The sequence below is a fragment of the Thamnophis elegans genome, chromosome 8, assembly GCF_009769535.1.
Source record: "Thamnophis elegans isolate rThaEle1 chromosome 8, rThaEle1.pri, whole genome shotgun sequence".
Classification (NCBI taxonomy): Eukaryota; Metazoa; Chordata; class Lepidosauria; order Squamata; family Colubridae; genus Thamnophis; species Thamnophis elegans.
Genome location: NC_045548.1, coordinates 2,602,183 through 2,629,105, shown reverse-complemented (window position 1 = coordinate 2,629,105; position 26,923 = coordinate 2,602,183). Strand labels below are relative to the sequence as shown.

The 26,923-nt window shown below is 42.1% G+C and overlaps 1 protein-coding gene across 3 annotated transcripts in view; it reads left to right on the top strand.

Annotated features, from left to right (window-relative positions):
- Positions 1-22,810, top strand: part of BCL2 (BCL2 apoptosis regulator) — a 141,959-nt gene extending 119,149 nt beyond the window's left edge. For 2 of the 3 annotated variants that reach the window (XM_032223361.1, XM_032223360.1), the window contains one exon: positions 20,998-21,181. In XM_032223361.1, the coding sequence (XP_032079252.1) occupies positions 20,998-21,132 (135 nt within the window). In that variant the 3' untranslated portion in view covers positions 21,133-21,181. Of the gene's footprint in view, positions 1-20,997; positions 21,227-22,463 lie in introns of those variants that run through there. The other variant, XR_004255913.1, reaches the window with a different exon arrangement.
- The last annotated feature ends 4,113 nt before the right edge of the window (positions 22,811-26,923 follow it).

Sequence of the window (26,923 nt, the reverse complement as noted above, 5' to 3'; positions counted from 1 at the left end):
ACTCTTTGTTGTCTAATTAGATTTCTGAATTCCCATTATATTGTTGTCAATCTGAGGTCATGAATAGTTTTCTGTTGTTGTGAAATCTGAATCACATTAGTTAATTCCTCGGAATGTTCAATGTCAAAGCTGCAAAGAGCAAATTTGGCATTGTAATCAAATAGCGCTGAGCAGAAAGAAACGTAGAAATTGCCTTGCCAAATCAGACCGAGATCCATTTAATCCGGCATTCTCTTTCCCATGGCTAGCTAAACAGAAAAGTAATCTTAAAATGTGGGACTCCACTTCTGATAGTTGGCATAGATGTGACAGAAAAATCCAGCAACAAAACATACCTTTTATATCATGTCAGTTTCCTCTAGTATACCTTGCCATCTCTCTCTCTCCCTTTCTCTCTCAGGTTGCATACATAAAACATTTCTTACAACCTGCCAATCATAAAGGGATGTCAAGATGATGAAAATACGGCATGCTTAGAAAATAGTTTTCCTTTTTTTGATACCTTGATTCAAATTGGCTTGACCCCCATAGGTATCAGATGCACATCGCAGTAGTTGTTTTTGAGATGCAAATACGTAGGGTGTATGTGCATTTAAATTAGACATAATATATTGTAGATTTCAGTATCTTTCAGCCGCAGAGGATTAATGCCCATTACAAATGGCACATACCCTGCCTGTCTACCTATTATTAAAGTTACTAAGGGCTGTCAGATAATACTTTATATAAGAAGAATCAAAGGTTGCCAGCTACAATTATATACAGGATTTATCTGGGCAAACTTGAAGGTTTTAGTACATGAAGTGTTCTTGATGGAAAACCTCTAAACTATAAAATTGCATGGGTTCACGTTATACAGACTTCTGAAACTATCTTGATATATATATTGCTGTTTAGTATTGCTTTAATTTCTGGTTTATGTCCTAATTTTTGTTTTTTTGTGTGTGTGTCTTGCCCTCCTTTTGATCTGATATCTAATACTAACATTTTATCCACAGTGGTGGAAGCCAAACAAATGAGATAAATTGCACCATGTTCTCTTGCCAAGATAATCAAGTTTAGCTGGGAGATCAAACTGGCAGGTTTAAATTCTGCTACACATATCCTTATTTGTTCCTCTAAGGACTTGATTGTGATATGCGTGCTTGGGCTTTCCTCCAGTAATATGTAAGTCTAGCCATCCATCAAAAAAAAACCCAGAAACAGATACATTATCTTTTATTATGAACAATAGTATTTATTCTTGTACATGATTGTTTTTAGATCCAGTCTTTATTTAGGGAACAGGAGACCTGTACATGTAGCATTGGTCAACATGCTCCATTTTTACCCACTCAAAAACAAAATCGGAATTAGAATAGAGCTGGAAAGTACCTTGGAGGTTTTCTAGTGCAACCCTCTGCTCAAGCAGGAGATTTATCCTGATTTATGGAAGAGCCGAGGTGGCACAGTGGTTAGAGTGCAGTACTGCAGCCACTTCAGCTGACTGCTAAGCTGCAGTTCGGTGGTTCAAATCTCACCCGCTCAAAGGTTGACTCAGCCTTCCATCCTTCCGAGGTGGGTGAAATGAGGACCCAGACTGTGGGGGCGATATACTGACTCTGTAAACTGCTTAGAGAGGGCTGAAAGCCCTATGAAGCGATATATAAGTCTAACTGCTATTGCTATTGCTATTATCATTTCAGACAAGTGATTGTCCAGTCTCTTCTTAAAAACCTCAAGTGATGAAGCAACAACTTGTAAAGGCAAGCCCTTCCACTGGCTAATTGTTCTCACTGTTAGGAAGTTTCTCCTTCATTCCAGCTTGCTTCTCTCCTTGATTAATTTCCATCTATTATTTCTTGTCTTGCCTTCTGTTGCTTTGGAAAATAAGTTGACCCCCTCTTCTTTGTGGCACCGCCTCAAATACTGGAACACTGCTGTCATGTCGCCCCTAGTGATCCTGTTCTCTAAGCTAGCCATACCCATATCCTGCAATTATTCTTCATATATTTTAGTCTCCAGGCCCTTAATCATCTTAGTTGCTCTTCTCTGCACTTTTTCCAAAGTCTCAACATCTTTTTTGTAATGCGGTGAATAAAACTGGATGCCATATTCCAGATGTTACTTACTAAGGTTTATATAGTAGTACTCATGTTAGGTAAGCTCCCCGTTGGGAGAGTGAGTACGTTCAGCAAAGCGTTGTGAGAGTTGTGTTAGAGAACACACAAACCAGCATACAGAGACACTGCAGTTTAAATAGGCCTTTACTTTCGTGGAAATAGAGGTATCAGAGTCCATCAAACAGTCCAAGTCATACACGGATAATTCAGTCAGTCATCAATGTCTTTTAGTTAAGGGATAATCCAAATAACATAGTCCATAATCATACAAACAGTCTGGTACTCAAAGTTTGCTAGCAGTTGCAAAACTTACAATAGCTCACGGCACTTTCTAACAGCCAGCTTCCAAAACACTCAGATCAGATCAGCCCTGCATCTAACAAACAGAGAGCTAACAGTCATTCTGGCTCCCTTTTATGGCCGATTGAGGAAAACAATCACATTTTACAGTATGATTTAAAGAAACAGGTATAGCATTGTTACATGGTTTATATATTGCCAACCCAACCGTTAGATTATATTCCTAACAACTCATACTTCAAGCGATTTTGATTCCATGCTTCTGCTTATGTCACCAAGGATTGTATTAGCTTTTTTGGCTGCTGCCGCACATTGCTGGCTCATATTTAAGTCCACTAGGACTCCCAAAATCACTCTGACAGTTACTGTTCTTGAGCCGGATTTCACCTAATCTGTACTTGTACCTTGGTTTGGTTTTTCCTGTCTGAAACCTTGCTTTTCTCCAGATTAAAGGTCCCTTTTTTCAATAGTGCCAATTGTTCAAGTCTGTCAAGATCCTTTTGGGTATTGAGTGTGTCTTCTGGGGTGTTGGCTATTCCTGCTAGCTTAGTGTCATCTGCAAATTTGATGAGTTCCCCTTCTATTCCGTAATCTAAGTCATTTACGAAGATATTGAAGAGTATTCGGCCTAAGACAGAAACTTGTGGTACCCCACTGGTTCTTCCCTTCATGTAGATGTAGCACCACTAAGACCTACTCATTGTCACCCAATTGCAAATCCATCTGGTGCTGTCTATCCCACATTTTTCTAATTTACTAAGAAGTACGTTGTGGTCTACTTTGTCGAATGTCTTACTGAAGTCTAAATCTACTACGTCCACAGCATTTAACTGATCCGCTAATTTAGTCACTTTGTCAAGGAATGAAATAGGATTGGTTTGGCTTGATCTGTTTTTAACAAACTTTAGTTTTAACTTCGTTTCTAAGGGTTTGCAGATCAGTTTTTTTGATTATCTTTTCCAGGATTTCCCCCAAGTGTTGATGTTAGGCTGATTAGTCTGTAGTTTTCTTGATCTGGTTTTTCCCCCCTCTTTTTTGAACATGGGAACGGCATCAGCTCTTTTCCAAATTGTCTCTAGTTCTAGAAGTGCATGTGTCAAATGTGCATTGCAGCAATCAAAGAAATATATAAAATACTGATAGCGTATTAAATTTCATGTTGTGCATTTGCCAAGGAAGATCGGATTGAATTATTTTATGTAGGAATTCTCAGTGGATAGGTGTAATGCCTTCATTAAGTCTGGGCCCAGTTCATTATGAAAATAGCTACCTTTTCAGAGATATCGGCTTTGATTTACTCTTATGAAAGAATGAGAAATGTGTTTGAAATAAAATGAAATGACCACCCTGTACACCACCTTAAATTCTCACAGGAATGAGATATAAATGTAATTACCGTGAAGAGAGTCAGAATTGCTAGGCTACAGTCCACTAAGATTTATATGAAGGTTTTGTTCACAGAGTGTAGTTGTGCTAGAGCAGTGTTTCTCAACCTTGTCAACTTGAAGATGTCTGGACTTCAACTCCCAGAATTCCCCAGCCAGCATTTGCTGGCTGGGGAATTCTGGGAGTTGAAGTCCGGACATCTTCAAGTTGTCAAGGTTGAGAAACACTGAACTAGTTTTGCCATGGTTCTATTTTGGATCTTGTCCTCTTGGCACCATTCAACTGGCTTCATTTAGATGAAAACAGGGACTGTTTCGGAATGCTCTACCTCATTCGCTGGCTGGGGAATTCTGGGAGTTGAAGTCCAGACATCTTCAAGTTGACAAGGTTGAGAAACACTGTGCTAGAGTTAAGGCTATGCTATGTCCTGCCATTCTAGGTCTGAAGTGGCAAGAATGAAGTTTTATAAACAGTTTGCCATCCAGAGATTGGATTCACACTGACTTTCTAAACCATAATCAATTAAATAAATTTCAAAACCCTATGAGCTTGTTTAACCGTGCTCTGCAACTACCATGTGATAGGGTACACATCCATTCCTGCCCCAAACCTAACAGTTTGAAAGCATGCAAATTGCAAGTAATGTGCATAAATAGGTACCACTCAGTGGGAAAGTAGCAGTGTTCCGTGTGCCTTGGTGTGTATTCATGCCGTCCAAATGACTATGGAAGCATCTTTAGACAATGTTGGCTCCCTTGGAAAGGGAGATGGAGCACCGCTCCCTAAAATCAGACATGACTGGACCAGTGGTGGGTTTCAAAAAAATTTGGAACCTCTTCTGTAGGTGCGGCCTGCTTTCCGGGTCCACTGGTGGAACCTCTTCTAACCGGTTCAGTAGATTTGACGAACCGGTTCTACCGAATAGGTGCGAACTGGTAGGAACCCACCTCTGGACCGGACAGGAGAAACTTTTACATTTATTACATATCACAGTGTATGATAATCCAAGCCTAACAAACCATATTATCCCTTATCGTATTGTAAAACCTCATCCCATTGGGGAGATTATTACATGAGATTTCTAGTTATAGGAATCAGCCCTCGGTAAGTTTAGTGCAGAGCATATTGTTACTTCAAGTATTCCACAGACTTTCAAATACTTTTTCTTGATATGCTTCTTTTAATGTTCATTGAACAAAAAAGTGAGATGTCTTAATCTGTTCGTTGTTGAGGCTTATTTTACTGTGTCTGACTCAGAACAAATAGATATGGTTTTAATTAGAATAGCAATAGCAATAGCAGTTAGACTTATATACCGCTTCATAGGGCTTTCAGCCCTCTCTAAGCGGTTTACAGAGTCAGCATATCGCCCCCAACAACAATCCGGGTCCTCATTTTACCCACCTCGGAAGGATGGAAGGCTGAGTCAACCCTGAGCCGGTGAGATTTGAACAGCCGAACTGCAGATAGCAGTCAGCTGAAGTAGCCTGCAGTGCTGCATTTAACCACTGCGCCACCTCGGCTAGAAAAAAGATTCAGGTTTAAGTATGCTCAATAAAAGTGCACATGAAATACCTGATTTATCGCTAGCTGTATTGGAAGGTAGGGGTATAAATATACAATATTAATTTTAACTTTTTGCTGAAATGAAAAGCATTGATGTGTAGATGCTTGTTGGGGGTATTCTTTGGTGGTTGAGATTTAGCACTAAATCTTTTTTGACCAAGAGCAAAACTGAACAATAGCATCAGGGTTATAGCCTAAAGCTGTAGGGCTGGATCTTGGCCTACATCCTCATAGTACGAAAAATAAGTGCCATGTAAAGTTGACTCAATAGTCACTGCTCCAGGGGTGGGTTCCTGCCAGTTCTAAGCTCTTCTATAGAAGAGGTTCCACAAATCTATAGTGCTGTTTAGAACCTGTTCCAGCTCCCTCCCCCCGCCCGTCCTCACATCATCAAGATGAAGAGCAAGAGGAGGAATTCTGGGAGTTGAAGTCCACAAGTCTTAAAGCTGTCAAGTTTGAACACCCCTGGGGTTTTTTTTTCCGAAAGGGTTAGGGGTGCAAGGGTCTTGTAACTTGACAGCTTTAAGACTTGCGCGCTTCAAATGCCAGAGTTTCTGAGCCAACATTTTGGTTGCTAAGCAAGAGCATTGTGTTAAGTGAGCTTCACCACATTTTACAAGTTGGCCACGCCCACCCGGTCACATGGCCGGCAAGCCACTCCCACAAAGCAGGCCACACCTACAGAAGAGGTTCTAAAAAAATTTGAAACCCACCAATCTGTTCTTAATGAACTGAAGTGATAACTCTCTGTGTAGTAGAAATGGGGTGTATGTCTGTCTGTCTCTGTGTGTGTGAGAGAGAGAGAGAGAAAGAGAAAGAAAGGGAGAGAAAGAGAGGGAGGGAGGGAGAGAGGGCTGTGTGTTTGACAAGCACAATACGGTGCCTCTGTCAGCAGTAGATATGGTTCTGCCACTGCAGGCTACAATCCTGATGCTATTGTTCAAACCTAATTTTATCTGAACTGGGACATATAGTTTAATTTTCCATTTTAAACTTGCTTATTCAGACAATTGAACTTACAATTAACCTGATTTTTCCCAGGTTTGAACAAAATAAGCAAGTGCCATTAAGTGAAAATTGAAACGGAGTTCAAAAAAAAAACCCCACCAAAACTTTTCACATAGCAGTACTTACAGTTTAATGTTACATCCAGAGATAAAGGGGAGCTACAATTTAATGCTAAATTCAGACTATGATAGAAGCTTGGTGATGTCTACGCTGATTTGCTGCAATACTGTTAAAATGGGGGGACAATTCTAAAGAGTTCATTCTTGAAAAAATACGGAAGAGCAATCTATGTTCTTACTAGCCCATAAATTCATAGGGAGCAAATTCATTGCTCACTTTTGCAAGCCAGCCTCCAGTTGTCTTTGAAGATACAGTATGAATAAATATAACAGTCATACCCAGTGGATTACAAATATAAATGCAAATAATTGATGGGGCCATTTGAATAACAAATGCAGAGTTCTCAGTTTCCATATGCACTGCAGTCTATTATTACAGGATGTTGATCTGTATTCTGTTTACAGTGTCTGATGGCATTCCATCTGCTGCTGTTATTCATTTGCACAGCCCCAGTGCGATGTGTGGTACATTGCCAAATAAGATAAGTTTTTTAAAAAAACAGGTTCATATTCCCAAAAGTTGGCAGTTAGAACAATGGGAGTGGAGAGGGGGGGGGCGGGAAATGAGAGTAATTGTAACGTAGATTGTCCGGTTGTTCAGATGAAACAAGGTTGTATTTCTACAAACCGCTTTCAAAAACACTCATAATGCTTGTAACACAGACGCTTTGCGTTTAATACGCTTAATAATTCCACCTATCTTTTTTCTTCTAAGTTGCAACAGATAGCTAGCTGCCTTCCCTAACTGGAAATCATGTTCATGAACCACAAGTTCAAGGAGTTTCTCTAATCAGCCCATGCTGTAATTTTATTTTATGTCTGAGGTGTCGGTAAACAAGGCCTGCTGGAAGTTTGGTTATGATATAAGTCGCAGAAGATTGGTCAAGAAACTAACCACAATATGAGTTCTTGTCCTTGAGTGAGAAGAAAACAAGACTGCGTTCATACAATTGTTTTTTTGGTTGTTCCCCGGCCTTGAATACTGGGCGAATCCCAGAAACTGTCCCCATGACATCTGTGCCAGACACCAAGGCTGAATACTGTAATATGTTTTTCCCCTTATGCATGAAAAATGAACGCAGTGTTCTGCACTCTTCAGTAAGACAACCAGATCCCCAATTAAATGTTGATAGGGAAATGACATTCTCTATAGCGTCTACGAGCAGCAGATTTGCTGAAAAAGCACCGGGATAGCCTCATATTGCTGATGATTCTATCTTCCAATACATTGCTCTTACTACTTCATTTGCATTTGTATTTTATTAGTTTGTCAAACACGTACAGGATATCAGGTGTAAATATAAACATGGATATAAACGAAAGAGATGAATACAAATAAATGAAGACAGTAGGACAGGGATGTTAGCAGGGGTGGGTTTCAGGTGGTTCGCGGCGGTCCCCGCGAACCGGTTGGTTGGCGAACCCGGAAGTAAGTAACTTCCGGGAACGCCGAAGGATCCACCCGCGTTTCTTACCCGGTTTTGATGGGTTCTGCGCTTCCACGCAGGCGCAGAACGCATACAGCGCCTGCGCGATCCTCCAGGAGCAGCTGGAGCATCGCACAGGAGTTAGTATGCATGCGTGCACTGCGCGCGTGCACGAGGACGCCGCCGGCCCCGTTCCAACCGAACCGGTTGGAACGGGGCGAGAAACCCAACCCTGGATGTTAGGCACGTTGGTGCGCTTATGCACGCCCCCTTTACGGACCTCTTAGGAATGGGGCGAGGTCTACGGTAGACGGTTGAAGGTTGAAGCTGTGAGGGTTTGAGGATGTAACAACGGAGTCAGGTAGAGCATTCCAGGCGTTGACCACTCTGTGGCTGAAGTCGTATTTTCTGCAACCGAGTTTGTATCGATTGTTTGCTCATGTATTATTGAGGTTGAAGATGAAGAAGTCGTTGACAGGTAACAACTGTCAACAGGCATTTCTGTTGGTACGGGCTGCCTCCAACAATTGCCTCACGCAGCCCAGTTAGGTGCAAATAGCAAAGCTAGGTACAGGAGCAGTAGAACTCCTTCCTCATCGTAGAATAGCTTCATTTGGGTAAGCCGAGATACCTGAATGTGTCTCCACCCATGGATGAGCTCTTTAAGATTCAATGCATTATGCTGTTGCTTAAATGCACATAGGATTTGTTCCAAGATAAAAGTATTGCTTAGAGATGCCTTGTGGGCAGTGGGGAAGATCTCTAGGAAGAAGAAGAAGAAAGACCAGCTCTTTGAATTGTGTTTGATAAGACAGCAACAATTAATGAGGGATTTTTCCCCCTGTCACTGAAAGCAGCCTTAAAAAAAAATTCCAATCAGGGGCCAGTCTAGTTCGTTCTGCAATGATTTGAAGTTGCTTTTTTATAGTTTTGGACTGGAATGTTTCCTAACCCTGCCTGGAAATTGAATTTGGGACTCTTTATATGCAAGGCAACTAAGCCGTAGTCCTCTCCTAAGAAAACATTTTTATTAAAAAAAATAGTTTGGTTACAATTCTAAATATTGATAGGGAATAAGCAATTGTTTTAACAACCGTAATGGGACTTACTCTGAGAAGGAGAATACCAAAGACAGAATGACACAATAGGATACACAGTGTTCAGTGTTAGGGTTTCCATGATGTGATGAATTAAAGTTTTAAATGAGTTTATGGCCTGGTGTAGATAAATGGATGATTTAGGTGTTTAAGGATAGGGCATAGTTGGGACTGGCATGTTAAGGAAGGTACAATATAGTAGAATATGTAGAAAAATAAGTGGTAAGGATGACCCAAGTCACAGATTTTGCTCTGCTCTCTGACGAGGTGACTCTATTGTTTTTTATTGCTCAATCTCAGCAAATTCATATTAGGAATATGACACTGTATTGTGATTGCGTTATTATTATATTTTAATGGCTTCTGCTGTTGACCTATTTACATTAATAACATTCTGCATTAATTGGTTCCAGAAATTTAACAGAGATATCAGTTTTTGCTTTTCTTCTGTATGCCAAATTGCTGGAATGAGCCGAAACTTTGTCAGATAACTAGAATTTGCCTGTCAAACATATTTGGAAGGACTATCTCGCTATCTTGTCTAATTTTTGAAAGCATAAAAAGAGTGAGATAACTTTTCATTAGATCTTTGATTATGCATCCAGTAGTTTTTGTTTTTTTAAAAATCATTCATCTGCATATGCTACTAAAACTCAGCTTTCAAATTTTTGTTCTAGCTTTGTCTTAGATAGTAAGTTATGGGCAGTGGCCATCAATAAACCTTGAATATATTTAATGAATAAACCCCATTCTTGCTGCTGCAGCAACTGTGAACCCAAACTACTTTGGAGGCATTTGTCTTAATAGGGACTTTCAGTTCTCATTTCTTAAATTGTTCTGCAGGTTTACTATTTTTATGGTCATTTGGAGGTAGTAAAGTGCTGGCATTTTCTAAAATGTAAGAAGCAAGAGTGATTTGAATTTATTCAACAGAAGAAAAATTCTTACCTGCAGCTTTACATCTGGGTGGGTGGGTGCGAGGAAATCTTCCAAGTCCAATACAGGTAATCCTCAATTTGCGACCACAATTGACCCCAAAATTTATGTTGCTAAGTGAGACATTTGTTAAGTGAATTTCGCCCCACTTTATGACCTTCGTTTCCAAAGTGGTTAAGTGACTATCATGGTGATTAAGTGAATCTGGCTTCCACATTGAGTTTGCGTGTCAGAAGGTTGCAAAAAGTGATCACATGACCCCAGGACACTGCAACTATCATAAATATAAATATAAACCAGTTGCCAAGCATCCGAATTTTGATCACCTCACCTTGGGGATACTGCAGTGATCGTAAGTGTGGGAAATGGTCATTAGTCACTTTATTCAATGCCGTTGTAACTTTAAATGATCACTAAGGGAGCTGTCGTAAGTCAAGTACCTGTAGTTTGACACTGATTCGGCTGCCATTGAAACGGGGAGGGGGGGCATGGTATTTGGGAGGGGAATCATTATGTGCTGGAGGAATATTCTAGAAGCTGTCCTGACCATCTCATTGCGCATGTGGAGGAAGGGAGTTTCCCGCCAAGGTTAACTGTCCAGCATTCCACCCTGATGATGTTTTTTTGAAGATTATTATTGGACTATGGACTGGGGTGCCAAGGGGAGGGGATTGACCTATACATGATATTCATTGCTTTCGCGCCCAATTAACCAGACTCAGCTTTGCTTCGCTACTATTCGTTTGTAATTAGTAAAAGTACACTTGATTTCAAACAAATGGAGTTGAGTGGTTTCCTTTCCTGATTAGTTTCCTTAAGAGCCAAGGTGGCGCAGTGGTTAGAGTGCAGCATTGCAGGCTACTTCAGCTGACTGCAGTTCTGCAGTTCGGCTGTTCAAATCTCACCGGCTCAAGGTTGACTCAGCCTTCCATCCTTCTGAGGTGGGTAAAATGAGGACCCGGATTATTGTTGGGGGCAATATGCTGACTCTGTAAACCGCTTAGAGAGGGCTGGAAGCCCTATGAAGCGGTATATAAGTCTAACTGCTATTGCTATTATTAAATGAAGCAGCACCTGACAATTGTCTTTCTAGGATCCCATGCAAAAAATAATTGTAACGACGTGACTTTTATTCATTCTGGGTTGGTGTGTGTGTGTGTGTTTCTGTGTGTTGCTGCTGTTAAATTTGGGGAGTTAACACTGATCCCACCAAATGTATTTTCATCCTAGACAACCATGATTAACTGCTGGTTTCTTAATGCTGTGGCAGCTGCTATCCTAGTGTCAGATATATAATCTCATTTTTGAGGTGGCTTTTCCAAGAATGGAAACAAAAAGGGGGGTGGGGGTGGGAGAGAAAGAACGCCCCCCCCCCTCACGGGAGCTGTCTTTTCAATATTGCAAAACAGTGTGTAAGTGAATTAAGTTGGAGACGCCAAGACTAATTGCTGTAACGTTTCCCAGGCGAGCTTGATTTAGCCAGCATCAGACCAGAGTCGCAATGCTGGGGGGGAGTTCTCAGACTGTCAAAAAAAAAAAAAAAAGGATATTCACCACCTCCCCACCACTCATAATCAAGAAATTTCAGCCTCTCCAAACCGTACAGGTTCCTTGCTCTCATCTAGTAGCCCTGAAGTGTTATATAGCGTTGCTTCCATGGATCATCGGCACCGCAGATTCCCTGGAGTAATGTAATCAGAAACCACAGATATCTCTGAATTTCATAGCCTGCCTCCCGACTGCAGCTTGCACATGAAGCCTAAAGGTAGAAGCTTGTCCAAGGACTGTCCCCAAACTTCTTGTTCTGGATGTACAGAGTTGCTAAACACACAATATTCCAATTGTGTGGATTGGTGCCAATGTCCATAGAGCAGTGTTTCTCAACCTTGGCAACTTGAAGATGTCTGGACTTCAAGTCACAGAATTCCCCAGCCTAGCGAATGCTGGCTGGGGAATTCTGGGACTTGAAGTCCAGACATCTTCAAGTTGCCAAGGTTGAGAAACACTGCCATAGAGGGTGTGATAAAGGTAAGATGATGGCCACCACAATGTGCCGAGGTGGCGCAGTGGTTAGGGTGCAGCACTGCAGGCTACTTCAGCTGACTGCAGTTCTGCAGTTCGGCTGTTCAAATCTCACCGGCTCAAGGTTGACTCAGCCTTCCATCCTTCCGAGGTGGGTAAAATGAGGACCCGGATTGTTGTTGGGGGCGATACGCTGACTCTGTAAACCGCTTAGAGAGGGCTGAAAGCCCTATGAAGCGGTATATAAGTCTAACTGCTATTGCTATTGTCGGAAGTTTGCAAACATAGATCACATGACCCAGCAATCATCATAAATGTGAATCAGTTGTCAAAACATCTGAATGGAAATCCTATGGCCACCTAACAGCATAAATTCTGGGCTCAATTGTGATCGTTAAGTCTACCTGTACTTCTAAAACGCAGCTCTGTGTTAGAAAGCAATTAAAGACCAACAACGCAAGTAATGCCAAATAGACAGATGAAAGAGTCACTGGGGTGTAATAAGAACAAATGAACAAGAAAGGAGAGGAGGATGGAAGGGAGAAAAAGAAGAGAGATAGTAGGAAAGGAAGAGGAAGAGTGGAGGAGAGGTAAGGGAAGAAGAAAGAGGTAAGGAAAGGTGGGTGGAAAGGAGAGAAAGGAGAGGAGGGAGGGAGGGAGAAAAAAGAGAAGGAGAGAGGGTAGGAAGGGGAAGAGAGAAGGTAAGAGTAGGAGAGAGGTACGGGAAGAAAGAAGGGGAAGGAGAGGAGGCAGGAAGGAAGTAGAGAAGGAAGGGAGAGAGGAAAGAAAAGAAAGAGAAAATAAGGTGATGTCACAATAGATGCTTGGGATGGTAAATAATACAACCCAAACTGTACTCTATAATCTCTTAAAGGGAATAACAATAGTATAAGATTGGCAAAGGAAAAGAATAATCATGTGAATGTTTACCTGGAATTGTATGTATATATGGCACATTAGAGATAAACAATATTTGGTTATAAATAGCTAATTATAGAAAGGGAAAACACTAACTGCAAAGAAACCGATACGGAACTGCTGTATGATACATGATGGAACTTATTGTTCTTATGTTGTTTTTAAGTTATGTGTTTGTTCTTGTTGAGGTGTTCTTGTTGAGGTGTTTATGTGTGTAAAATAAAAACTTTTTTAAAAAAAGAACAAATGAACAAAATCAGCTTTTTTCCTGTAGGAATGTATGACCTGGGAGGAAGGAAGGGTTTTCTCCTTCTCCCACAGTCTAGTCTCCTGGATCGCATTACACCCTATTTCACATATTTGGACTCAACGGATGTGGATGTGAATGGTTGTATCACCCGATCCTTATGTGGGCTTCCGGAGCAGTTGGCATGAGCCGTGTTTGCTTGTGAATCACACAACGTTTACAAGGCGAGCGAGCGGTTTATATTCCATCAAGCCTTGGAAGGTTTGCCAGCTCCTCATTCAGCACAGTGTGGAAGGATATCCTGTTGGACCAGTGATAATGAGGGAAATAAAATCACTTCCTCACCATCTGTTTGATTCAGGTAGAAAAGAAAAGAAAAAGGAAGTCAGCTTCCTCTGGGGTGTGAACTCTGCCCAACACCCACTCATAAATGCACACTGCGGCAGCACCAAGGAAACCATTTCTTCTAACTCCAGTTTTATGTTTGGTGCGGATCTGAAAACAGAGCACTGAAGTGCGGCTAATCGGTTTCAGGCAGCTTTTGCAAACTGGGAGTTAGGCTGCATTTTAGCCCGTGGTAGCAATCTGAGCACCAGTCATAAAGGTATGAAACGGAGATTGGCCCATTGAGATAGCATCAGCTAGAAATGTCAGGGGCTAAACTATACGTAGAGGATACGCTCCGCGTTTTTAACACAGAACTTCGGTCCTAAAGACATTTTGTAAATGCAGCCTCGCTTGATTTAAGCTCAGCTCCTAAGGAAGCGTGTCTGTCCTGTTTTCTAAGCAACAAAGAGCAGCCGTTTGTCGTTACGTGCCTTGTGGGGTTCCTTGACTTTCCAGTCCACTCCAAAGTCCTAGGATTTCCTAGTTTGTGAAAAAAAGTTTTTATTTTCCATTTTTTCATTTTCATACACTCACATATATACTGTGCATAGCCAGAGCCATACAACATTAAACAATAATCACAGCAATTCCTCTTGTCAACAATACCCCCCAAAATAGAAACCCAATATACCTCTTCCACTCTCCGTACACCTCTTTCTTCTGCCCCCCTCCAACTTTCTATCTTCCCTCCATCATCTCCCTCTACCCTACTTCCCCTCCCCCTCTACCACTCCTCTCTCCCGATCCACTCCCTCCCTTCCTTCTCACCCTCCCTCCCATCCTCTCTCCCGCCCTCTCTACCCATCTTTCTTCTATCCCACTCCTCCTCCCCTTGGTGTGTTTCCACTATATGTCAATGTATTTAACTTATCCTATTTTTACAGAGAAATTAAAGAAAAACAGTATACATGTGAAGTTGCATTGCATTGAAATCTAACACATCGTATCTAACCTAGTATATATCCCTCCCTCCCCCCCAACAGCCCACCTCCCTCCCCCCCACCGACTTCCCAGAGCCCGTACACGGTATAGATTTTTAACAAACATATATTGAGAAAAAAGAAATTAAAAAAAGGGTTAATAACATCTCTACATTGATCTTAGCTTCTTCTTGCTACGCTAACTTCTAGTCCTAGGATTTCCTGATGGTTTCCCATCCAAGGACAAATCAGGGCAGATTAACTTTTTTTAAGCTAACCAACTTTGGCTAAGCACTGCCATCTGCTGTAACTATGTACCCATTTAATTAAATTTACTGTCATGCCCTTACCCAAGGTCATTGACATATTGATAGGTACAGGCCCTTTTGTGCTAAGGACACGTTAAATTGTGTTTGTGTATGAAAGAACTAATGCAGATAATGAGGATTCTTTTGCTATTGTTATTTAAATTAGGAACGCAACAGCCCTTTCAATGAACTTAAGAGCCTTTAATAAATGGCGTATAATCATAGTTTGCAACGTATTACGAAGAAAGGGATGGTGGGATTTCCAACAAGGCTACTTTTAGGTCCAATCCACTGTCTTTGCAACTGGGTGGATTTATTATAAAGTGGAGTCCTTTGTTCTCCCTGAGCTTATTCGTTTGCCACAGACATTTTATTACCTGACTAGGTAAAATAATCAGTGCTAGTAAGTGTGGCTTGGCTCCCTGTTTATATACAGTAGCTTGCTCTGTTAGTATTGGTGGGGGTGTGATTTTCTCTCTGATTGTTGCTGTGTACTATTTTCTGCTTGATAGTTTGTCTGGGGTTAATCCTTGCTTATCTGGGGGGGGGGGGTAAATTGCTGGAAATGATGTCCTCTGGTCTTTTGTTTCCTTCTTAGCTTTTTTAATTGTCTCTTTTGAATGGTATGTAAATGTAATTTATCTCAGTGTGTAAATTGATGGCTGATTTATCTGAATGTGAATCGTCTAGAAATTCCTTCTTTTTTTGGATTGGACTGATTATTATAAAAGAAAAGGCTGAATGTTCACTTCTCACCTCTAATCCCACAAAAGCCCATTTTTGCCTAGATCACAGATACCCAATTAACACAGCACAGCTATAAACTGTTTGCAGTGGCATTCTCGCAACACACTTAATCTGGCTCCTGAATTAACTTATTCTGAGAGCTCACCCAATGCATTGAACCATAAACTAACAAAACATGGCTAGGTTTGCACAAGGTAATAAAACCGAAAAAAAAATTAACCAGAGTTAATACTGATCAAATATATTATGTTAGGCAAAATGCTTTTATCTGAACCAGTTAAATGTATTCTGTGAACACAACAGAGCCATCTAAGACACTGGGCTTATATGGGGATTAGCTTCATTGAATTTAATAAGACTTTACCGATTCCACAGCATTCAGCCGAATATCTATGCTATGAATCAAGCTGATGTTGCTTTCACTTGACACATTTGTATCTCACATTATAACAGTGGCATTAATCCTTGGGGTAATGCTTCTGTAATGGCATGAGTCCTTGTTGGAAAAGATTGCGGCTTGTATGCAGAGTGGCAGGGGTACACTTCACTGTCAATTCCATTTGGTTCTTTTTATTATTATTAACACCCCAAGATCCATTACTCTTGGTATAAATGAACATCTCTGACCCCATAAATTTGTTCGGCTCTTCCACCTAAAAATCTACTACTACTTATTCCACATTTTGTTTCATAGTTTTAACATTTGGGCAGCCATAGACAAGGGTTTGCTGTCACTCTTACGCAGTTATGAAGAATAAATTATTCCAGTTATTGCAAATCATCCAAAATCTACATAATATCTAGATTTGCATTCTAGTAATGTATAGCACCAGGATGGAGAACTGTTGTGGCCCAGCAGGAGCCGTTGGAGCTGCCACCAGACTCCGACAGTGAGGGGCCCTATGAGTCGGCTCTGGAGGATGTGGAGGACCCTGGACAGGGTTCCAACTCTGAGCAGGGCGCAGAGAGGCTAGTTGGCCACCAGGAGGTGCCTGAGCCTTGGACCAGTTGGGAGGAGGCAAGGGAGAGTGATCCGGACATCGCAGTGAGTTGTTCCTGGATGCCCGGCACCGGAGAGCTAATAGGCAAAAGGAACAGTTGCTCAATTACAGGAGGTAATTGCACTCAGCTGTGGTAATTAGGCTCCTCTCCAGACTATAAAAGGACTGCTTGTGTGCACGCCCCACTTGCAGAAGTCAACGCATTAATGAATGTTGGAGAACTGTGGTGTTAGCTTGGCAGGCTGGATTGCTGCCAAGGCTTGTCTGTGCTGGTTTGCTGCCAAGGACCTGTCTGTTAATAAATTCTGTAACGTATCTTTGGCTCGGCATGCTTTGGTGTGGGACGAGGGGGGTCAGAACAGCGAACCTATAGCAGGTGGCACGCAGCGCCCTCTCTATGGGCACATGAGCCATCACTCCAGTTCAGCTCTGCCGCACATGCGCGCGTGCCTCCCGCCAGCCAACTGGTCATTGGGAGTGGGACGCATGTAGGGGGCCGCGCATGCATGCATGGGAACAGGGTACATGCGAGGCATGTGTGGGAGGGAGCCACACACGTGTTGGCCACATGCACAAGGGGCAGAGCACATGAACTGGGGACGCATGTGCATTGCATTTTGGGGTTCAAACACGCTTTGGGCTCTCGGTCCGGAAAAGATTAGCCATCAGTGGTATAGCATATCCTTGATCTACAGATGATTTGATGTTGATTCCTTGGGATCTCCAAGAAATGAGATTGGAAAGCCAAAAGCCAGTGCCAGGCATAGCAGAGTTACTTGAAAGTAAAAGATCAGTAATGTCATTTGATAGGAAGTTTTTTTTTTTTTTATGACCAGCCTAAGAAATCAGCATAATGGAACAATAACAGATTGGAATTTACTTGACTTTAGATGCTAGAGGTTTGGCAGCTTCCCTTCCCAATCACCTTTCTCCGCTTCTGACTTCTGTTTTTGGCACTCGGTTGCTGTAATGCATAAAGTACTATAAGTGGGGATGTTTGTTTAAATCAGGTTTCAGACTTAAACAAATAGTGACAGGCTGTTCAAACAAGCTTCGGAAATAAGTCTAATCAGGATGTTTGAGAAAGCACCAAAGAGGAAAGGAAAGACCCATAAAATATTTACTCCCAAATATATGGAGCAGCAACAGCCATAAGACAGACATGGGTGTTATTGTTGTCAGTGGGAACCGCAATTCTCCCATTGTGTATTTTCTGCCGATGTTTCTTATACATCGCCAGAATTCTGAGCTTCGACACTCTCTTTGGTGTCAATACAGTGCGTCTTTGGTGCACACGTCTTCAGGCTAGGCACAAACCACAGGCTTGTGATTGCGTTTAATGGGGCACAGAGGTATCCCCAAAATATTAAAATCAATGCTGTAATGAGTTCTCACTGAAGTAGGAATCCGGGAGTTAAAGCTTTTTGTCCTCTCGCTGCGAATTCATTTGAACGTAAAATTAAGTCTGGCTCTTCTTCTTCATCATCATCAAGCTCATCCACTTCCTGATCAGAACAAAGTGCTATAAATGAAATCACCAAGCGGGGAGGAAAAAGTCTGCAACAAGGGCATTGAGAAGTTCTGCACAATTTGCTTGTGCTCCTTATTGTGCATTAGGGTATCAATATTAAGGATTCAGGAAAGGGATATGTAATATGAGGCATCTGTTAGCCAGATTACGCAGCAAGCCACCGGCAACAGAGCCACCGGGTGGAAGAATAGGCCGACTGGTCAAATGATTAAGAGCTATGCAGCAGTGCAGGCTGAATTAAGAAGAAGGTGACTTGCAGCATTTGGTGGATGCTTCCTTAGCACCTTGCAGAAGCAGGGTCTTCTCCAACGTTCACACGGCTGCAGCACAATCCTAACCCAGAAGAATCTGATTTAAGAAAGATCTAGCAGGTGCGTATGTGTACAAGCCACGCCCAGCCTTAGCTGCCTTTTCCTCCTCCAATCCAGATCGTGTCGATGTGGTGTGGATATCAACAAGGGGGAAGGTATAGATAAGATGGGTTTCCATCAGTCAAACTGACTCCGCACCAACACAATAGGACGATATAGTTGTTTAGTTTAGTTTATTTGTCTTGTATGCCGCCCACTCCCGAAGGACTCCGGGTGGCTCACAATAAACAAGGGAAGGGGGATAAATAGACAAAAACAACACTTTAAAAATACGCAACATTCACAGTTTCCATGGGGCTGGATGTTTCACAAGCCCCCCGGCCTGCTGGAGCAGCCAGGACTTAGTGGCTTTGCGGAAGGCCTGGAGGATAGTAAGGGTCCGGATCTCCACGGGGAGGTCATTCCAGAGGGCCGGAGCTGCAACAGAGAAGGCTCTCCCCCGGGGAGTCGCCAGCCGACATTGGCTGGCAGATGGAATCCGGAGGAGACCTAACCTGTGAGATCTAATCGGTCTATGGGAGGTAATCGGCAGGAGGCGGTCTCTCAGGTACCCAGGTCCGATGCCATGTAGGGCTTTATAGGTAATGACCAGCGCCTTGAAGTGGGTCTGGAGACTAATGGGTAGCCAGTGCAGCTCGCGGAGGATAGGTGTGACGTGGGTGTATCTAGGTGCACCCACAATCGCTCGCGCGGCTGCGTTCTGGACTAACTGAAGTCTTCGAACACTCTTCAAGGGCAGCCCCATGTAGAGCGCTTGTATGCTGCATCACAATTCCACAAAAGCAAGTCTAGAGAAAAGTGTTTAACTTTATACTGACCTTGGCAGAAATCTTTTATTTAAAAATTGCTAATGAAAGATTTGCACATAGACGCTACAAACAAGGGAATGTAGGTAGTTTTGATTTCAGGTCATTTTAGTGGTATAATTAAGAGCTCATAATCCTGGTATGGGAGGTGCAATGGTTTCCTCTCCCCCCCCCCAAAAAAAAACCAGAATACAAGCTAGCCTCCTTCTTATTTGTTCCCCCTTTTGGGAAGATAAATTTTAAAAATTGACCGTTTCTTTATGTAAACATTTCTCCCTTCACATTTTAATTCACTCAATTTTGAATCGCGTGGCATAAGAAGGACGATGCGCCATCTTGTGTCAGCTGCTAAATGTGCCAGCGAGAACAATTGCTTGCTTAGGCATTTAGCGGAGTTGATGAAACTTGTAACAGGCTCATCTTCAAAGCAGCTGTCACTTTGAAAAGCTACTGATGTTCCTCTTGATTAGGGGAGTGGACAGAGGAAGAACTGTGCAGCTGAAGTGGAGAGATTTATTCTCATCGTTTGTATTTATCACTTTGCTAGTAAGGCCCATTCTCAAGGCTCCTTGGATTACCAAAACTCAAGATATGGGAGATAAGTTACTGGCTTTAATCCCCAAAGACAAACTTGCATGTTTGTGTCCACTTGGGTAAATATAATGATTTTTATTTTATTAATAAATGTAATACAATTTTGGTGGCAACAGGAGCACGTAAGAATGTCTGGTTCCAAGAAGACATTGCTGTTGGATAACAAGCGTGATTTGGAAAAAGAGGCGATGCCAGAGAACCCGCCTGGGAGGGTGGGAGGTTTAGAAAAGCTATACAATATAGAATAATTTTTTTGGTTCAGAGAATGTGTGTGGAATAAACATTGGAAACTAAAATTAAAGCAGATTATTATGCCAGCTTCGTTGTCCAATGGAAGCATCCAAATCTAATAGAGGAATAATTCTTCTTCTCCTTCTTCTCCTTCTTCTCCTTCTCCTTCTCCTTCTCCTTCTTCTCCTCCTCCTCCTCCTCCTCCTCCTCTATAACCATTTGCTTGTATCCTTAAATTTTATATTGTTTTATTTGTGTCCTAGTATCATTTGATTGCTTATTAGTAACCTATGACTGTCACTAAGTGTTGTGTCTTTTTATTTTTGATGAATGTATTTTATTCCACTTGTGTACACTGAGAGCATATGCATCAAAGACAAATTCCTTGTGTGTCCAATCACACTTGGCCAAGAAAGAATTCTGCTCTATTCTATTCTTCCTCCTCCTCCTCCCCTTCCTCCTCCTCCTCTTCTTCCTCTTCCCCATTCCAGGTATTGATACCAAGTAAGTCCCTGCAGTTTTCTTGATAAGATTTCAAAAGTGGTTTCCCTTGCCTCTTTCCTAGGGCTGAGAGCGCGTGACTGGCTCATTGGTGATCTTGGTCACCAAGATCACCAACCAGCTGGCCCAAGATGCACTTACTTAAGTCAGGACTCGAATTAATGGTCTCCTGGTTTCTAGCTAGTGCCTTAACCACTAGACCAAACTGGCCCTTATTATATTGCTTGACAGTTATGAATACCAATGGCTCAATCTTGACTAGGAGGCAGGTGATTCTTCTGCCTCGCCTAGGAGGAGTTTCTTCCACAATTGAACAGATTCCTCCTCCACGAATGAGAATGAAAGGGCGCCATATTTGATGCTTGTTTCGTGGTTTTAACGGTCGCAAATACCAACTGTGCCTGTTCATGTTTTATAGCATGTAATCTCCTATGCTTCTCATCGTTTTCCCCTGTCCTTTTCTTTTATACAGGACGCCTTTGTGGAGCTGTACAGCAACAACATCAGGCCTTTGTTAGATTTGTCGTGGCTGCCTCTGAAGACGATCCTTAGTCTGGCCGTGGTGGGCGCCTGCATCACCCTGGGGGCTTACCTGGGACATAAGTGACTTTTGACTTCATCCAGCTGGTGATGGGCTGATGGGAAACCTTCATTTCCGGAACTGAAAAAAGAGGAGTGTTGAAAGAAGAAAATAATATGAGGTGTTTCTTTTTCCCCCTGTCAGATAATGCTATTATTTTATGAGCCAGGTATCTTTCTACATATGTGTTTGGGTGTGTTTGGGTGTTCACAGACACACGTGTGCATATATTTATACACACACATGCGCGCATAAGCACGCACACATATTTGTGTGTATACATAAATGCACACACTCATACATACACATATAACATATATATATATGTGTGTGTGTGCGCGCGCGTGCTATTACTGCCAAAGGGAATATTCATTTATTTTTTACATTACAGAGGAGTTATTTATTTAAAGTATTTTACATTTAACCCACTATTTTCCTAAAATTCTGGAACACAAGCATTGTATATTTTTTAATGAAGATTCCAAAGATCTTCGGCTTCCTTGGAAAGTATCATTCCGCAGACTATTTTATCATGATAGGCTGAAGAGCTGTAGGTATAGAGACATACCCGACCCTTAGGAAGAGTGATGATAAAGTGGCACAATTTTGTAGGTAAGGTTTCAGAGCTGGTGACTTAAAAAAAGGCAACAGGATGAGAAGACAATGATTTGGTGGTTCGGCATGGTACCTATTCAGAATGAGAAACAATGCCAAATCCAGGCCAGTAATAAGACCATATGGTTCAACCCTCTGTCCTTACAGCCGACAGCTGTTTTTGGAGAAATGCCCAGCAGAGCAACAGCTGGAAATAGTGATTCATGCAGTATTTTGTTACATGAGTGCTGTGCCATTACATACCACAATTGGCCATCGTTATAAGGAAGCTATTTGTGGGTCCTCAAACCGTGATTTTAAAAGGCTGAAATGAAATACGTTGGAATGGGGCAGAAACAAGTTTCATTAAATATTTCATCTGCAAAATTGCCGTTTTTCGTGCAATTATCAGGAAAACCAAAAGTGCCTGTGGCCTGTGCTTGCAGAACTGAAGCCTCAAAGTTAGCCGTGGCTCACATTCCCAGTGGAGGGATGGTTTGCTTTCAATAGAGCCTGCCTTCCTTGGTTAATTTTTCTTAGGGTCTTAAATGCAATTTTCATTGTTAATTAGTGACATCTCAAAGTAAAACAAAAACAGGCTCGAGGTTCATTTGGCCAGAAGAAGCGATCAGTTGGCGGAGATGAGGTATGACTTCCTCTTTGTATCAAAATTAACACCCCCAAATTACATTCTTAGCCCTGGGCCAGTCCCAGATTGGAAGGTTATTTGCCTCAGAAGTGATGCACCCTATTTATTCCTCCAGATGTCTTCTAAAAGAAAAGAAGATAAAGAAATGCCCCACCAATGCCTCCATCTGGTATGACTCCATAGACATTCAACCCTTTGAGGTGCCAAGTGTTTTTTTGCATGGAAATCTGGAAAGGAAAGAGAATGGAGAATATGTTACAATAACTTTAAGCAAAAATGAATATGAGACCCTCCGCGCCTACCGTTGGGTTCTTTGATTATAAATATCTAGGTGGCTTATAGGCAGAGCTGCTGGCACCTTAACATCATCAGGCATCAACCCAGGATTACCTTGGTGTCTCAACCCAACCGCCTGAGCACCTGTCACTTGATTACTGTTCCTGTGAATTCATCTACTATCCAAAGAATACCAATGAAGCAAAGAGAAGTTGTAGCTGTCTCTCCTTATCTTGACTTCTCCTCCTGGCCCTTAGTTCACATTAGGCTCAGATGGAGAAGACAGATAAATGAGGCAGTGGTGATGACAAAGATCCTGAGCCTTCCCAAGTGTGTGTGTGTGCACGCGCGCACATGCTTACTGGGCATTATATACCCCTAAACCCCCCTAAATAAAAAGCTGGCAATATCTAAGAATGTAACCAAGACTGCGATGGACTCCGTTCGTGAAGTTGTTTAACAGCAGCTTAGATATCAATTTGTTGGACTGCCTGCGTTGGATTTAGTCCCTGATGGAAGAAGGAAATCTGTCAGGACAATTGTCACTTGGACAAAAGCAGCTGTGGTATTTATTCCAGTAGTCCCATCGTTCCATCTTAACAGAATTGCAGCTGCCCATTTATATCACCAGATTAAATAGCTGGACACAGTGAAAAGCAGCCTGTCTGCACACACCTTGGACTTCTGTGGTTGTTCCGGACTTTGCTGTTGGGTTCAACACTGGAGATTCTCTGCAATGCTCTTGACTATCTTGCAAAGGTGTTTTTGGGATGTTGCAGAGGAAGGACTCGTCAAGTTCAAAGCTAACCGACTTATAATTTGTTCCTTGGACCCTAGGAAACTCAGATTTCCCAGTGAGCTAATTTACATGAGGGGCATCTTAGATTCCAGGATGAAAATAAAAAAACTGAAAGGATCAAAAGGTTTAAATTAAATGAGATGGACATATTTGACACGAATGAATTTTTATCTTGTTTATTTTTTTAAAGCTTTCCTTTCCATTTTTTTCTTTTAAAAAATATGCCTGTAAAACTGTAAAGTAGTAGAGGTTATGAAATAATATTAATACAGTGATAAAATGTCAGGACTGAAGTACAGTCATCAAAAGCTTTGTATTACAAAAGAATGTAGCAAAAGAATTGACAGATACAACCTATGTAAGGAGTGAAATAACTTGATTTTGTGGCATTATATATATATATTAAAAAAAACTAATGAGGTCAGCCTTCTCTAACCTGGTACTTGCTAAAATGGATTAGATAACGTAAATCACCTTCAGAGATCTTACCGACTGGAAAGCCAGCATGTAAGTTTAATAAAGAAATAATAACCGGCTTCCATTGATATGCTGCTTAGAGATTTGTAGTTGCAGTCCCAAAACAATAGTTGCGCACCAAAACGGAAAGGCTGGTCTCAGAAATGTAGTACTTTTAAACTTAAAATGTAGTGCAGTCTTCCCCAACCTGTTACATTGCAAATGTGTTGGATCCCCCATAATCAAAGGGAATTCTGGGAGTTTGAAGCCCCAACGCATCTGAAGAACACCACGGTTGGGAAAGGCTGCTGTGATTCATATGATTCATACCATGTTTTCAAAGCTGCTTTAAAATGTAAATGGGCCAGGTCCACCAGAAAGCCACTTTTATCAGCTTCTTCTCCGGCCAACGGAGCATGCACATGAGAACTTTCTGGTAGGCTGAGCCCAGAGTTTTTATGCATGTTAACGGGGGCTGTAGCTACTATATGCAATTTATGGCCTTCGCACCCAGCTTTTCAAGAGCATCCGTGAAATGATGCGCTTTCATTTCATAAGCAGAAAGAAACATATAGAGATATACGATTGCGTTCTGATTTCTAGATACTGGGCAAATGTGTTGTTACCGGCTTCACTTTATTTTAGCTTTGCTAAACCTGAAAATGTTTATTAAGATATATTAAAATTGTAGAATTTATAAGTAGCAATTCTGTGTGAGTCGGGCGCGTTTAGATTCTGTAGAATTTCAGGCAGTTGAACTGTGCCTAAAAAAACCGAGTGGAATGTCCAAAGAGTATAAGAAAATGTATAAGAAACCCACACAAGGGTTTCCCAACTAGCCTTCCGTTAAAATATTTGGTGTAGAGAAGGAGGAATGCCCACAAAAGCTGTGCCTTTGCATTCCACAAACAAGCTTCATGTCCTTGAAACTCCAAGGTTGCAATGATTCACCAGGCTTAAAAGTTTTACCAAAGAACTGGCTCACAAATCCTAAGCTGAGACTCGCTCATCCAACTGACTTACAGAAAACTGTGCATAGGATCAGACTGTCCTTCCCGTGTAAGAGCTCTGCTGATACTGGAAAACATGAATAGGATTCATTTGTGATACATGTGGTTCGAGGTTCAAGGTTCATTTTATTTATATGCCACCCTATTCCCGGCGGGACTCAGGGCGGCGCACAAACCCAAAGGAGGGGAAGGGAAACACAAAAACTACAGCAAAAAATACAGGGCATTTAAAAACAACCAACAGCCACACGATTCGAGAGGGGAAGGGAACTCATCGACCCCCAGGCCTGCCGACACAGCCAGGTTTTAACGGCTTTTTGGAAGGCCTGGAGAGAGGTAGGGGTCCGAATCTCTGCGGGGAGCTCGTTCCAAAGCCCGTCACAGTCAAAATCGTAATAAACAGACGCGGTATTCTGTGGTTCAGACCAGTTTGCCCTGAACCAGTAGTGGAAATCACGGGTGGCCTCTCCCACCCACCCCAACTCTATGGCATTCCATTTAGGCCCCTTTTAAAGCCAAAGTGCATGCGTGGAAGGCTGAGCAAATGCACCAGGGGTGGGTTTCTCGCCTGGTTCCAACCGGTTCGGTTGGAACGGGGCCGGCGGCGTCCTCGTGCACGCGCGGGGTGCACGCATGCGTACTAGCGTCTGTGCGATGCTCCAGCTGCTCCTGGAGGATCGCGCAGGCGCTGTATGCGTCCTGTGCATGCGTGGAAGTGCAGAACTCATCAAAACCGGGTAAGGAGCGTGGGCGGGCGGGTGGGCCCTTCGCCGTTCCCGGAAGTTACTTACTTCCGGGTTCGCCGACCAACCGGTTTGCAGGGACCGCCGCGAACTGGTTGAAACCCACCCCTGAAATGCACCCTCCTCACATTTACGAACCGGTAGGGAAGGTAAGTGAATACCACCCCTGGTAATAAACATGTATGTTTGAAGTAGGTTCCTTAATACAACCCCTTGAGCAAGTCTTAGAATGCTGTCCAGAAGCTTGAGGAGAACAACAAAAAATAATGGTGCTGCCTCGGAAACTGCATGCTTTCAAATATGTCATGGAAGAACATGGGGCAAGGAATGAGATGGATCTAAGCTAGAGTAACAAGTAGCTGCCCTACTATTCTCACCATTGAACGGTAGTAAGAAATTCAGATCTGGTGTAGTGCCTCCCGTCATCTACAGTCATTATAAAGGATCCAAATGTAATACTTCAACGTGTCCCACCCTTTCAAGAAATTGCTTAATTGGTGTGGCTAGAATAGAAATATCCATCACCTGTAGCAGGGCCCTCTCCAAAACTTGGCAACTTTTAAGACTTGTGGACTTCAACGCTCAGAATTCCTCAGCCAGCATGGGATGGCTGAGGAATCCTGGGAGTTGACATCCACAAGTCTTAAAAGTTGCCAAGTTTTGGAGAAGCCCTGTTCTGTTGACTAGGACAGAATAATGATGTTCCTTCAAAAATAGGTTGTGCGAGCATCACAGCATGATGGCTTATGGGACAAGAGAGCATGGAGCATTCTCAGCACTTTCTCTTCTTAATTTCCAGATTCCACTTCTTTTAAAAAAAAAATCGTACTACAGGTCTCAAGCACCATCCAGTAAGAACAGAGTGTTTTTGAATGAAACGTTTACATAGTCACAATAGAACGCTATTCGAGCTAGGAATGGCTATGCTGCTAGAAAATAGTAATTATTGGAACAAAGTTCGTTTTCTTTTGTTGCCCAATGCTGCGATTGTTTTTCAGAACTGCTTCACATTGCAGGCATGTAAATAGATGCTACTGCTGGGTGTTTTTTCCTGTTGTTTTTTTGTCCCCTTGGGCTTCTTGGTATTGTAAGTGTCTACATACCAGAGGAGTCCAAATATCTGTCAATAATCTCTGTCTTTTATAGATGGCCAGTAGTGTGTATCCCCACTTCCCACCCCTTGATTGCTGCAAATTGTATAATACTGTGGCTGCACTAGCTATAAGGATTGTTAATATTAATACTGTACTATTCAACTTGAACGTATTTTAGAGATGTTAAATGTACATAA